The following is a 16,318-nucleotide window of genomic DNA, read 5'->3' on the forward strand; positions in this document are numbered from 1 at the left end:
CTGTGGGGAACAGGACATAACACAGAAAACACTGATTGCTTGAGATATAGGTTGTAACAGGACGCAATAGGAAAAACAATATGACTGAACTATTCTCCAGAACAAAATATAACATGTAATATATACTACCACCAACTAGTGCTCGAAAACCATGAAATCATCATTCAGGGCCAAAGTAGAAAGGTGTATGAGGCCTCAAAAAACAGGGTGTAACAGGAGAAACAATATGACTGAACAATTCCCCTGGATGATGTATAATGATGGAAATCTGTAGTAAGGTAAGAGAGTAATTACTGAAATATAAACTTTTACATTATGCTTTGAGACCAAGAGGTTGCTGTGTTTAAAATCAAACAAAATCCAGGATGAAATAATGACAATATCATGAAAAAGATAGACTGCTACTCACCATAAAGCAGATATGTTGAGTCGCAAATATGCACAACCCTTTTGTTGTTCCTATCTGTGACTCAACATCTCCACTATATGGTGAGTTGTAAGCTTCACATGATACGGAAGTCCAGAAATGTAAGCAAGTGCACTAGCAATGTAATTATCGAATGAATTACAGTTTAATTACAGTTTACTAATTACCAATAGCCTTTGAATATTAAAAGGATTCAATCCACTATATGTACTGCATGTACAATACAGAGATATATAAATATTATTAGTATGCCTTGCCTTATGAAGACAGTCAAGTTGCAATGGCTTCCTTCTACCGATATGAACTTAAGACTTCGGGCAATGCTACCACCAGCATGTGGATGACTACTATGACTAAATTTCATCAATGCGTTCAAGAAATTGCGTAAAACCAGATTACGTAAAGTTTTTCTACTAAGAGTGGGAGCACCAACCGTTTGATAGAGTATGATACAAAGTTAGTTAAAATACATACACTTCTGTAAGTGGATGTCAAGCAATGGTACACTGAATGTATGAGATTATGATAAGTGCCAAAAACTTATGTATTGCACTTTTATGTGTGCAGTTGTTTAGCATCTGGCTACAGAGCTAAAGGCAATTATTATTTTTTCTTTTATAATATCTCTTTATGTTACTCATGTTGTCACGCATTTTGTACATTTCATTTTAATAAAATGAATCCCTTGTTACCTAGTACTGCTGTTACACCATAAAAATTAGCTGACATTGTTTTGACCTCTGTTGTACACTGAAGTGCCAAAGAAACTCGTATAGGCATATGTCTTCAAATGCAAAGATATGTAAACAGGCAGAATATGGCACTGTAGTCAGCAATACTTGTATACAACAACAAGTGTCTGGTGCAGTTGTTAGGTCTGTTACTGCTGCTACAATGGCAGGCTGTCAAGATTTAAGTGTGTTTGAATGTAGTGCTATACTCAGGACACAGCATCTCTGAGGCAGCGATGAAGTGGGAATTTTCCCATATGACCATTTCAAGAATGTACCATGAATATCAGGAATCTGGTAAAACATCAAATCTCTGACATCACTGCAGTCGGACAAAGAGCCCACAAGAAAAGGACAAACAACAACTGAAGAGAATCGTTCAACATGACAGACGTGCAACCCTTCCGCCAATTGTCCAAGTTTTAATGCTGGGCGATCAACACGTGTCAACGTGTGAACCATTAAAAAACATCACCAATATGGGCTTTCGGAGCCAAAGGCCCACTCGTGTACCCTTGATGACTGCACAATACAAAGCTTTACGCCTCGCCTGGGCCTGTCAACATCGACATTGGACTGTTGATGACGGGAAACACGTTCCCTGGTCAGACGAGTCTCATTTCAAACTGTATCGAGCAGATGGATGTGTACGGGTATGGAGAAAACTTCATGACTTCATGGACCATGCATGTCAGAAGGGGACTGTTCAAGCTGGTGGAGGCTCTGTAACAGTGTGGTACGTGTGCAGTTGGAGTGATATGGGATCCCCGACACGTCTAGATATGACTGACAGGTGACATGTACGTAAGCATCATGTCTGATCACCTGCATCCACTCCTGTCCATTGTGCATTTTGATGAACTTTGACAATTTCAGCACAACATTGTGACACTCCAGTGGTCCAGAATTGCTACAGAGTGGCTCCAGGAACACTCTTCAGAATTTAAACACATCCGCTGGCCACCAAACTTCCCAGACATGAACATTATTGAGCATATCTGGGATGCCTTGCAACGTGCTGTTCAGAAGAGATCTCCATCCCCTCATACTCATCTGGATTTTTGGATAGCCCTGCAGGATTCATGGTGTCAATTCCCTCCAGCACTACTTCTGACATTAGCCAAGTCCACACCATGTCATGTTGCAGCATTTGTGTGCTCGCAGGAGCCCTACATGATATTAGGCAGGTGTATCAGTTCATTTGGCTCTTTAGTGTAACTCTACCAAACTAGCCGCTGTGATGTTCTGTGACTACAAGAAACCCACAGAGATGATCAAATGTGTTGCCCCAAAACACCTGGAATTGCTGCTGACCTCAGAAACCATATGGAAGTGCCTTATTTGTATGACCCAACCTCCACATTATGTCTACATCCATCTCTAAACACAATGATGCTGAAATACTCACAGTAGAACTTAATAATTGCATCTACAAACCACCTAATGCGAAGTTCTCTTTTGTAACCCCTGAGAACTTCAACAAACACCAAACCAAGTTTGTAGTTGGAGACTTCAACAGCCACAGTACAGTTTGGGGCTACTCACAAGATGATGACAACGGGGAAGAAGTGCTGAAATGGTCTGGTACCTTCCAACTAACTTTCATCCACAATAGTAAACTCCTTGCATCTTTCAACAGTGGACGGTGGAAATGTGGATCTAACCCAGACCTAATCTTCAGAAGTGAGCACATAGGCCAACAGAGTGTTAAGTCAGTTTGCCACCCTCTACCCAAGTCTCAACACTGCCCTGTGATGTGCCAAGTCACTGCAGTATCCCAACCGAGAACCATTCCATTTCCCAGAAGATACAACTTCCCTAAGGCTAACTGGGAACTTCTTAGTTCCAACCTGGATAAAGTTGTAACAGATCTCCAGGCAACACCAGAAAACTACGATAAATTTGTGGATGTAGTGAAGAAGGTATCACGGTCATCTATGCGACGGGGCTGCAGAACACAACACCTCTACAGATTAACAACCCAGTCGACAGCCCAAACGAATAAATACCTGTCGCTGTTTGAACAAGATCCATTCAATACGCAAACCATCTTTGTTGGTCAAGAAGTAATGACATCCAAAACAGAAAACAAAAGAGAAAGATGGATTAAACTTATGGAGGAAACAGATCTTTCAATTAGTAGACAGACGGTCTGGAAACTGCCGAGAAAACTAAAAATACAATTCAACCAAACATGCCAATCACGCTAACATCACTCCAAATGAAATTGCTACAAAAATTCTTGAGAATGCTAAACCAAGATCTCCTATCAAAAAATTGGACTCCAAATTAGAGTTTAAGGAACAATCTCAGAATAATAACCTGACTAGACCATTCAACCTAAGTGAATTAAAAGCCATTCACAAATGCAAAAATGGCAAGGCAGCAGTATTAGACGACATTTGTTTAGAGCAAATTAAACATTTTGGCACCGCAACCAAAGACTGGCTCTGAAACCTGTATAACCACTGTCTGGCTTCGAAATTATGGCACAAGGCACACGTGATTGCGACACTAAAATCTGGAAAGTCACCAACAGATCCAAAGAACTTCAGGCCAATATCTCTCCTTTGCCATCTCTGTAAGATCCTAGAGAGAACGATTCTTTTGTGTCATTTCTCGTGTGTTGCTGAGAGTCAAACTGCAGAAAATTCTATGCCAAATACATGAAACTATGGTGTACTGCACTCACATTTCACCATGTACACTGATCAAGCCAAAACATTACAACCGTCTACCTAATAGCCGGTATGTCCACCTTTGGGACGGATAACAGCGGTGATGCATAGTGGCAAGGAAACAATGAGGCCTTGATAGGTCAATGTTATCCACAAGGTCATTTATGTATATGCGGTAGTTGATCCACTTCTTATCTCGCAGCAAGCTGGCTTTAGACCAGGCAAGAATTGCACATCACAGATCCTTTATCTTTCTCAGTTCATAGAAGATGGCTTTGAGCAGAGAAAGATAACAGGTGTAGCTTTTGTTGACCTTTCGGCAGCCTTTGACACCGTAAACCACAGTGTTACTGCACAAAATTTACAATCATGGACTTCCGACGGAGAACTCATAAGAACGTCTCCCACAGGGAAGCGTAATGTCACCTATTTTATCTAATGTGTACACTAATAATCAACCACATCCTCAAGGATGCAAAAGTTTCATATAAGCTGATGACCTTGCTCTTGCTGCCCAGGGCAATTGGTTTGAAGATGTAGAGACAATGCTTACACATGGTCTACAACAGCTTGGTACTTACTATGAAAAAGAATCAACTCACACCCAATCTTAAGAAAACACAAGTGTGTTCATTCCATCTGAAACATAAACAAGCTGACAGGAAACTTGAAATATTCTGGAATAGCGTTGCACTAGAGTATTGTTCCCAAGCCAGGTATTTGGTGCCACTCTCGACCACACACTGACCTACAAGGAACACTTTCTGAAGCTGAAGCAGGAAGTATCATCCAGAAAATACCTTCTTCAGAAACTGGTGGGATCAAACTGGGGCACACAGCCACAAACATTAAGAACAACAGCTCTTGCCTTATGCTATTCTGCAGGAGAGTATGCTAGCCCAGTGCGGTACATTTCAGTACATGCAAAGCAGGCTGATGTAGCCTTAAATGACACCTGTAGGATTGCTACAGGCTGCCTATGATCAACCCGCATGGACAAAGTTCAATGTCTCGCTGGGATTGCTCCATGTGACATCAGAAGAGAGGTCGCTGCTAACATCGAGAGGCATAAATCAAATACATTGACCTCACATCCAATCTTTGGACATCAACCCGCCAAGCCAAGACTGAAGTCCAGGAAGAGTTTCCTAACAACTTCACAGCCCTTAGAAGGATCAGCTGTGGCTACCTGACTCACCAAGTGGAAAGAAAGATGCCAACACCTGTCAAACTGGATGACACCACAAGAATCACTGCTGCCTGGACACGTGGATAAGTGGGTCATCTGGAAGTCCTTGAACAGACTACGGGCCAAAGTTGCAAGACTGAGGGACAATCTCCTTAAATGGAACTTCCAACTGCCAACACAACACTGTGCAAATGCAGTGAATTGCAGACAATCCAGCATCTCTTCAAATATAACTCATGCCCAACCAGCTGTAGCATAAAGGACTTAAAATCTGCAGCACCCAATGCTATCAAAGTTGCCCAATTCTGGGTGAATACTGTATAGTTAACTTGTATGTATTGTATGCATGTTCATTTTAGTGGACCTCTGACACGAATAAAGAAGTGTAATTCATAATGTTGCATACGAGTGAAGTTCCTTAAACCACGGTTCATCATTAAGACATGTAGCATATGAGGTCTGTTCAAAAATTCCTGAACTTTATAGTCTACAAAATTTTTCTACGCTTACATTTTATTTATTGTGCATAGTCTCCTTCAAAATACTCTCCTCCACAATGCACTGCTCCCAATGCCGTTTCTACTTCCGGAAGCAGTACCTGTACGCCTCTTGCTGGATCGCACAAGGCGCCATCTGTGAATTTTCTTTTATCTCATCTATCATTGCAAATCTTCATCCTTTCAACATGGTTCTCAACTTTGGAAATAAAAAAAATTTGCAGGGGCCAGGCCCAGAGTGTACTGATGATGAAGCAGCACATTCATTTCTTTTTTTGTGCAATAGTCATGCACCAACAAAGATGAATGTGTGGGTGCGTTATGTCATCCAAGAACCACAAACTAACTTGTCACATTTCAGGATGTTTCCTTCTCACATTTTCTCGCAGGTGTCTCAACGCATCCCAATAGTCCCATCGATTAAGTTTGTCCCTGTGGCACGAATTCATGGTGAACTAATCCTTCAGAGTCAAAGACAACTACCAGTATAGTTTTGACATTTGACCCGACCTGAGCTGACAAGCTTTTTTTGGTCTGTGAGAACCTTTCCCAACCCGTGTGAAGATTAACACTGGCCTCAACATCATAAATGTAGACCCATGTCTCATCGCCGGTTATGATTCTCTTAAGAAACATCTCATTCTCATTTGCACCATCTGGAAGCTCTCCACAGATTGCAAGGCGAAGGTCTTTGTTGTCTTGACTGATGAGCTGTGGAATGAACTTGGCGGCAACACGATGCAAACATGATGCATACCAAGATTCTGTACCTGAAATGTTACATTCTTCTGTAAATACCCACAGAGTCAGTCTTTGACTGGCATGCACAATTTCGTTGACATTCCTGACATGAGCGTCGTTGGTAGACGTCAAAGGGCATCCTGAACGAGGGTCATCTTTAACTTCTGTCCTATCATTTTTAAACCATGTGAACCATTCGTAATACTGAGTACGGTTTCAGCACTCATCACCGCAGGCTTTCTACATCATTTGGTGTATTTCTGTTAAGGTTTTCCTGAGTTTCACGCAAAATTTCATGCAGATGTGTTGCTACTCTATCTCTGCCATCTTGAAATTCGCAAACTGTGCAACACAACGTTCTACTCAATATAGCAGTAAACAATAATTAACAGACATATAAGTATGAAACTTCCAGCAGCTACACATTAAATGCAGACATGCAGGGATGCCAACTGCATTTCACTCCAACACACCATTGGCACAAAATTATGAATACTCTGGAATTTTTTGAACAGACATGTGCTTTGTCACAAATTTTACATCCTTCTCAGTTTAATAATTGTATAATCTATTGTTATTAGTGTTATCCTCACAATAATAGAAAAATTGTCTGTCATTAGTTCCACCTTAATTGTGGCCCACGGTGTTCCTTGATGGCAATGTTCATTATACTTTCATTCATTGTCTAGACATGTGTTAAAAACATTTTAACACAATGGCTAAGTAGCTTGGTTTATATAATGTCAACAGATTTCTATCATGTTAGTTATTATCATTAAAGTCCTGTCGGTTTAATTATAACATGAGCTATACTGATGTTTGACTGATATTTAAATTTTATCACATTTACATATTTTTTCTTAAATTGTTGTCAGAATATGAAGATTTTATGTAAGTTATATAGTTAGCTGATAATGCCAACTAACGGTCTTCGCATCAAGAAACGTGTCAAATGCTTGTGGCTGTCAGTCCCTATTTCACCACAGTACTGGTCACACATGTGTATACTATGAATAAGCCGAATGAAGCAGTTCACGAACACTGTAATGAGCATCAACAGTCATACTATTCACATGTAACACGTCACAGCAACATAGACATGATGATCTGTGTTATGAAATGATGCCAGTATTGACTGTGTCACATTCAGCTCAACAGCATAATGCCTTTGGTAAGGAAATATATTTTATATTCAGTCATTTTAACGGATAGTTTCTTATGTAAATATTGTTCTATTTTCATTGCCTCTTCGACATTAATGTATGTTTTTAGTTTTATGACCACTGTTCAATTACACTGCCCATGAATGATGAAAAGCTTTTTTTAATTAAGTCATGTATAGATGTTGTCATTACAAGAAAGGTTTTAATGATGAGTGAGGCCATATGGCACCAACACTAATAAAGACTGTTTTAATGTATGTATTCTGTAATTAATTTCTGTACATATTCTTGATCTCTGCTACAGTATTACGTGTAGTTCTGTAAGCTGTTTTATGTTGCTAACACGAAAACATCTATTTTATTTCTTACATCTGAAGAGGACTAGATTGTTAGCCAAAACTAGTAATCAGTACAAATAAGAATGATTTCATGTGCCATCTTGACTTCATGGGTTTTCAGTTCCTAATGTAAATAAAAAAATCAATACTTTTAACCACAAAATGACATACCAATATCACATTTTAGGGTTGTAATTAACCATAATTTTTTGAATGTGCTCACTAGAATACTTAGATCCAAAATATCACCCACAAATGTGTCAAGAACTTTACAAACCTAACACATCATATAAAATCACATACCCATCTTTGCAAGCAATCCCACAATACACTGTTGATCTGCAGAATGAAGGATGTCCGCCAGGCCAGTCGCAACTGGTAAACAAAGTGTATGTACTCTAATTCGACGTTCTCCTGTAAAAATTAAACAGTATGAAAATTAGATGTAGTACAAATAATTGCAAGCCTTTTACCAAATTACAATTACTAAATCTGCACAAATATCAACATTACAAACTACATTACCATCACTGTAAATAAATACCTTTACTTGATGTGTAAAGCAAAGCTGCCTGAAAACATACATTCTGAAGGTCTGTAAGGCTCTCCTCAATAGAAATTTGCATCCCAAAGCCTGCATCTGGGTTCACATTTGGCAGTGACAACAGATCAGTTGATCGTACAAAAAAGTTGCCGTGGAATGTGTGTATTGCCAGTCCTCTGTAAGGAAAAGTGACATTCACATTTTCTGTTTATCTTTTACTTCACAAAAATATCTTAACATTGGCACAACCATACATATCTGAACATACAAGGGTAAATCATAAAATAAGTTACACTAGCTCAATGTGAGAGCACACCGAGTATTGTGACTGTAGACAATGTATAGCACGAGACAGTAATTGCTGACACATCTGATAGGATGGGCAGTGTGGTATCCTGTTCTGTGTGCAGAGTAGGCTAGGCTCAATGGCATGTCAATTGGATGTTCACTCCAAATTGGAGTGAACATCCTACAGACCTTCATGCAATAATCTTATTTCTATGGGCTACATGGCTCAACTGCACTGACATTCATAGTGAAATCACTGTTGTATAATGCGAGCATGCAATCTCTCACCAAGGTATTGTAAAGTGGTGTAAGTAATTTGACACTGGACACACTGATCTCACTAACAAATATCGCCAAAGTAGGTCTGCGACATCCAGAACCATTGCAAATGTTCACAGTCTGGATGTGATCATTAGAGAGGATATGCACATAATGCAGCACAAAACTGTCAGCATGTTGAACATTTTGTATGGCAATGTGTCTTCCATTGCTAGCACCTTGGATATTGTGAACTGTGTGCCAGATGGATCCCACAGTTGCTCACTTCGTGAAGTCATGGATCCCTGTTTCAACCTCTGTGATGGTTCACTGCAGAAACAAAAGGAGAGAGAGAGAGAGAACAGCGGGGAAAAATTCAGCAGCAGGGTGATTTTGCTGTACGATAATGTAACACTGCACTTGGCCCACCAACTGCTACAGCTATTCAACTGAAAAACGAAACTCCTTCCGAACAGGCCATAAAGGCCCAACGGTACGGACCGGCCGCCGTGTCAGCCCACAGGTGTCACTGGATGCAGATATGGAGCTATTCAACTAAGACATATGGCAACATCCTCCATACAGTCCGGACCTGGCGCCACGTGTTTATTATGTGTCTGACAAAACAAATGAGGAGCTTTGTGGATGACGATTCCAAAATGATGAGAAGGTGAAAGAAGCTATATTCAGGTGGTTACATAGCTCTGGAGGTGACTTCTACGGATCCAGAACTGAAAACTTTGTTACCCGTTCCGAGAAATGTTTACGGTTTCTTGGGGGCTACGTTGTCGCAGCCATGTTGCCTATGTGCATATAGTTTAATAAACGGCCACAACTTGGAAGTGTAACTTACTTTTTGACTCGTCCTTGTACTGTGCCACTTTTAGAAATCCCACCTTGCCCTAACACAAAACCAGAGTTTAAAAATACTTCTTGTGGTAAGCTATAATTTGCTTACTGACAGTTCAACTTCTATTGAAGCACTTCAGAATAGGAACTTACTGAATTGCATTGGGGACAAGTAATCAAGAGTACAGGGAGAACAAATTACACATACAGTATTTATGGAAAAAAAAATTAAATTGAAAATGTTAAGATAAAATGAATGTTCAAAATAGCAAGAGAAAGAAGGAAGAAAGGAAGGATGAGTTAAATGAAGAAAAAGAGGAATAAATTCTAGGAGAGAATAATAAAATGCAACATGTAAAGAAGAAATTGCTATGAAAGAACCCACAACAATGAGTAAAGTAAAACAATACAATGCATGAAACTATATCAGGTTGGTGTCGAAGTTAGTAGCATTTTTGTTTTGAATATCTGAATGCTGGTTGCTATGGCTTCATTTATAGACTCATTTTTCATTTGCAATTCACTGTTGCTATCTGAGTTTATGTATTATTATTTTGTCATAGGGAGATAGTGAGTGAAGCTGGGGATGACAGAAAATCAAGTGCCAAGTGAGGAAATTGGAACATTTCCAACATATTCTTCTAATTGAGTTTAATAAAAAGGTGACAGCAACGGAAGCAGCCAATAATTTTTTCCCCACATAGGGATAATGCCATTGGATAAAGCAAGGAAAAAAAAAATGGTTTTCTCATTTTAAGGAAGATCGTTTTACATTAGTGGCTCTCTGTATTCAGGAAGACTTTCGGAGTTTGATGAAGATCATTTAAATGCATTAATCCACAATAATCAAATCAGTGTACTCGAGAATTGGCAAATGCAATTAACTATGGTCATTCCACCATGTGCGATATTTGCATGCAACAGGGAAGGTTCAAAAATCTGGTGCACGGGTACAGCATTCTCTAAGCAAAAATCACAAAACTCAATGGGTGGTCATACGTATCAGTGCTTGCTCATGATCAGTTGGCTGGTGAACAACACTGACCAATCTTACCCTGTATCGTTACCAGTGACAAGAAATGGTGTGTTTATGGTTGGTTGGTCGATTTTGGGGAGGAGACTAAACAACGAGGTCATTGGTCCCATTGGATTTAGGGAACCATTCCAGCACTTGCCTAAAGTGATTAAGGGAAATCACAGAAAACATAAATCAGAATGGCCAGACGCGGGTTTCAACCATTGTCCTCACGAATGGGAGTCCAGTGTGCTAACCACTGTGCCACCTCGCTCAGTCATGTCTTTATTCTGAAAGGAACGGTTGAGCCCAAACAATGTAGCAACTCCCCATACAAAGATCTGTGCACATCCGAAAAAGGTAATGTTATGCATCTGGTGGAACAGCGACAATGTGTGCACTATGAATTGCTTCCCTAAGGTGTAACCATCACTACTGACATTTACTCTCAACATCTGAGACGTCTTGCAGGCCCAATCCAAGAACAACAACCAGGAAGACTGGGTGAAGTGATGCTATACCACGATAATGCTCGCCCACATTATCCTAGAGTGACAAAAAACACTGTAGGGGAGTTGGGCTGGGAAGTCTTTCTGCACTCACCTTATTCACCTAATCTTGCACCCTCAGATTTCAAATTTTTTCACTCTCTATTGAACAACCTTTAAAGAACTTCCTTTCCAGATGAAAATATGCTCTGAACAAGACTCAACAAGTTCTTCGGCTGAAAACAACACAATTTACTAACAAAGAGATAGAGGGGCTGGCCAGTTCTTACCTCAGCTCAGTACAGCCGATAGATACACAAAACAGAACAGAAAATTTACATTCCTGCTTTTGGAACTTTGTTCCTTCATCAGGGAGGAGAGAGGGGAAAAAAGGGGATTCAGTTACTCACAGCCCAGGCTATGAAGCAACAGGGAAAGGTAAACTGGGAGGGTAGCAAGGATGGAGGCATGGTTGTCAGAGGGAAGCCAAAGATATTCTACTGTAAGTACTGTGCAAGCTTCAAACCTAAGAGGATGCATACAGAAGTAAAGAGGTATATAGTATAAAGATAAACACAACTATGTAGGATGAAAAGATGCGTGAATAGCTAAAGAGGACAGGGAAAAAGGAGAAGACTGAAGAGTAAATGGGAGTGAGGTTGGTTAACGTAGGTTCAGTCCAGGGGGATGGCGGGATGAAAGGATGTGTTGGAGTGCAAGTTCCCATCTCCGCAGTTCCGAGGGACTGGTGCTGGGTGGGAGAAGCCAAATGGCACGTACGTTGTAGCAGGTTCCTAGGTCCCTAGAATTATGCTGGAGGGCATGCTCTGCTACTGGGTATTGGACATCTCCTAGGCGGACAGTTAGTCTGCGCCCGTTCATGCGCTCAGCCAGTTTAGTTGTCGTCATACCGATGTAAAAGGCTGTGCAGTGCAAGCATGTCAGCTGATAAATGACGTGTGGTTTCACATATGGCCCTGCCTTGAATTGCGTATGTTTTACCAGTAGCGGAGCTGGAGTAGGTGGTTGTGGGGGGAGCATGTGGCAGGTTTTGCTGCGGGGTCGGTTACAGGGGTAGGAACAGCTGGGTAGAGAAGCTGGTCTGGGAATATCGTAGGGTTTGACAAGGATGTTACGGAGTTTGGGGGGGGGGGGGGGGGGGGCGGCGACGAAAGGCAACTCTGGATGGTATGGGGAGAATATTGTCAAGGGATGATATCATTTCAGGACTTGACTTGAGAAAGTCATATCCCTGGCGGAGTAATTTTATTATGTATTCGAGGCCAGGACAATATTGGGTGACATGGGGGATGCTTCTGTGTGGTCTGGGGGTAGGAACACTTTTGTTGGATGGGGAGGAATGTATTGCTCTGGAGATCTGTTTGTGGACAAAGTTTGCAGGATAGTTGGTGTAATTGTTGAGAGATTTGTCACTGGAGCAGATACGTTTGCCACGAATACCTAGGCTGTAGGGAAGGGAGTGTTTTATGTGGAATGGATAGCAGCTATCAAAGTGGAGGTATTGTTGTTTGTTTGTGGGTTTGATGTGGACAGAGGTGTGGATGTGAGCTTCAACAAGATGAAGGTCAACATCCAGGAAGGTGGCTTGGGTTTTGGAGAAGGACCAGGTGAAATTCAGATTTGAAAAGGAGTTGAGGTTATGGGGGAAATTAAGGAGTGTTTCTTCACCATGAGTCCAGACCACAAAGCTGTCATCTATAAACCTATACCAGGCCAGGGGAAACAGCTGTTGGGTCTTCAGGAAAGCCACCTCCATGCAGCCCATAAAGAGGTTGGCATAGGACGGAGCCATCCTGGTTCCCATAGCCGTTCCCCTGATTTGTTTGTAGGTCTGGCCTTCAAAAGTGAAGTAATTATGGGTGAGGATGAAGTTGGTAAGTGTGATAAGGAACAAGGTTTCTGGAAGATCTTCGGGTGGGCGTTGGGAGAGGTAGTGTTCAAGGGCAGAAAGACCATGGGTATGTGGGATGTAAATTTTCTGTCCTGTTGTGTGTATCTATCGGCTGTACTGAGCTAAGTACTGGCCAGCCCCTCTATCTCTTTGTTAGTATTTGTTTCACATCTTTATAAGAGATTTTCTATTAATCATTTAAACCACACAATTTTTACAGTTGTGAAATTGAAAAGTTAACCCAATGTTGCCAGAATGTTGTAAATAGTCAATTATTGTTAACTAATGTCTCTATATATCTAAAAACAAAGATGATGTGACTTACCAAACGAAGCGCTGGCAGGTCGATAGACACACAAACTAACACAAACAAACACACAAAATTCAAGCTTTTGCAACAAACTGTTGCCTCATCAGGAAAGAGGGAAGGAGAGGGAAAGACGAAAGGATGTGGGTTTTAAGGGAGAGGGTAAGGAGTCATTCCAATCCCGGGAGCGGAAAGACTTACCTTAGGGGGGAAAAAGGACGGGTATACACTCGCACACACACACATATCCATCCACACATATACAGACACAAGTTTATGGTCTTTAAATATGTCTGCTTGTATCTGTATATGTGTGGATGGATCTGTGTGTGTGCGCGCGCGCAAGTGTATACCCGTCCTTTTTTCCCCCTAAGGTAAGTCTTTCCGCTCCCGGGATTGGAATGACTCCTTACCCTCTCCCTTAAAACCCACTTCCTTTCGTCTTTCCCTCTCCTTTCCTCTTTCCTGATGAGGCAACAGTTTGTTGCGAAAGCTTGAATTTTGTGTGTTTGTTTGTGTTAATTTGTGTGTCTATCGACCAGCCAGCGCTTCGTTTGTTAAGTCACATCATCTTTGTTTTTAGATATATTTCTCCCACGTGGAATGTTTCCCTCTATTATATTCTTAACTAATGTCCCTGTTACGTCTATCTGCTGGTTTATTAAACTTATGGAAAAATTTTACAAACTTATGCACCAACATAACAGTTATGAGCAAAAGTGAAAGGAAACACCGGGCAAATACCAACACAGGGGCACAAGCCATGTTCTCATGTGCACACATTCCTATCACAGAAAAAGGGATGCTTTAATAGTGAAAGAAAGTAAACAACTACAAAGTCTGTAATAAAGAATATATCAGACTGAAAGAAAATATATATGAAACTTCTAATGTTAACTCTTCAGAAATTTAATGAGCAAAACACCAAGCAGGAAAAATGTCGTACAAAGGAGAACTGTAAGCCACCAAGTTCTTGGAGTAGACAAAGAGTTAGTTTTACACTCCATAAATCATCTGAATGATTTTCTATTATCGAAATAATGTAGAATGAGTTAATTAACAGGATATTTATACATCATTAGGTTTAACATTACTGAACATATTACGTTTAGTCCTACTAGCAAAACTACACTTAAAATTAGTTTTTTTAAGGGTTCCATGCCTCAATAGGTAAAAACGGGATCTCCCTAGTTTTCTTAGGAATGGGTAATTAGTTTTATACAAGTTGAAATTTAGATTAACAATAACAATCATAATCTACACACACAACTAAATTTACACAGAACCCTCAGATTGTAAGTGCTACTCATATTTGTCCAGTATTTTTTTAAAAAAAGACACACTACCAGTATTTAAACAAAAATTTGTCTATGGAATAAAAGAATTGTCCAAGAGCAATGATTTTAGGTCAGATTTAAATATTTCTCTCCTCCTTGTTAGACATTTTATGTTGTTGAGAAAATGATCAGAAATTTTTGATGATGCATATTTAATGCCTTCTGAGCCACTGACAGCTTTAGTGATGGTTAGTAAACACCATTTTGTTGTTCTTAAATTGCAATGGATTATTTACGACCAATTTCATTAGTGACGTAGGAAAACACAAACTGCTACTTACCATAAAGAAGACACAGCAAGTTGCAGGCAGGCACAATTAAAAGACACTTACACAAAGCTTTCAGCCATAGCCTTCATAAGTAAAAGAGCATCTCAGGCCAGAATGAGTGATGCTGGAGTTGGCAGTCATGTGTACATGAGGTGTGCTTGCTCGTGTCTCTCTCTCTCTCTCTCTCTCTCTCTCTCTCTCTCTCTCTCTTTCACCAATGAAGGCTGTGGCCAAAAGCTTCACGTAAGTGTCTTAATTGTGCCTGTCTGCAATTTGACATGCCTTTTTTACAGTAAGTAGCAACCTGTCTTTTCCTACATTGTTGATATTCATACCTGGAGTTTCCATTGTTTGTTTATTTTCATTGGTGAATAAAGATACTGTGAAGGTGCACTTAGTATATCTTACTCCTTGAAGAGCTACTTAATAGATGATTGTGGGTGAACACCACTTATTATAATACAGGAGAACAAACACAATGGCACTGCTCTCTGTTTGCTCCAGTGTAAGACATCTATGAGGACATATCCGGGCAAGAACTGCCAAAAATTTAACTTTAAATGCATACAAAAATGTGTTAACTGATGAATCTCCTTACCAGCACTAAATGAAGCAATAGTGCAACAATTACAAAAGCTTTAATGAAAGTGTGGAAATGCTGCCACCTTTCACATAAGTTTGTAAATCTCTCAGCTATCTACTTTTTGTTTGTTCAAATACAGCAGAAACAGCAAACTACAAGGAGCAGTCAAACGAAAATAAGACAGATGGATAAGATTTTATAACCAACAGTCAAATGAAGACAAGACAGATGGAAAAGTGAGTGTACTGTTTATTATTTCAGAAGTAAACATAATAGCTGTTAAGACATTCATCCCACTATCAAGCAAAATGTTCAATAACTCCATGCACAAATGTTTGCACTTGCCTATGGAACCATGATTGTACCAAAGTGTGTGCCTCAGCGTCAAAAGTAAATTAAGGGTCATGAACGTCTTTCTTCAGGGCACCAAAAATATGGACATCGCTTGGGGAGAGACGGGGACTGTGTGGAAGACGTGTAAGGGCTTCCCAACATAATTTCTGCAGTGTAGTCTAAACAACCTTGGCATCAAGTAGGCGAGCAATGAAGTGCACATCTGTGTACAATCATGGTACTGTAGGCAACCACAAACATTTTCCATGAAGGTATTCATCACCTTGTCTCACTGTGGAATAATTGTATTAACAGTTACAGCAATTACTTCTGAAGTAATAAACAGTTTACTTACTTTTTTCCATCTGTCT

At 40.2% G+C, this 16,318-nt stretch overlaps 1 protein-coding gene across 2 annotated transcripts in view; it reads right to left on the reverse strand.

Annotated features, from left to right (window-relative positions):
• LOC126419119 (protein transport protein Sec24A) overlaps positions 1-16,318 on the reverse strand; it is a 147,758-nt gene that overhangs the window by 33,023 nt on the left and 98,417 nt on the right. For both annotated transcript variants that reach the window (XM_050086217.1, XM_050086218.1), the window contains exons 15-16: positions 8,309-8,484; positions 8,068-8,178 (exon numbers count right to left, since the gene is read on the reverse strand). In XM_050086217.1, the coding sequence (XP_049942174.1) occupies positions 8,068-8,178; positions 8,309-8,484 (287 nt within the window). The remainder of the gene's footprint in view (positions 1-8,067; positions 8,179-8,308; positions 8,485-16,318) is intronic.

The sequence above is a fragment of the Schistocerca serialis genome, chromosome 9, assembly GCF_023864345.2.
Source record: "Schistocerca serialis cubense isolate TAMUIC-IGC-003099 chromosome 9, iqSchSeri2.2, whole genome shotgun sequence".
NCBI classification, from domain to species: domain Eukaryota; kingdom Metazoa; phylum Arthropoda; class Insecta; order Orthoptera; family Acrididae; genus Schistocerca; species Schistocerca serialis.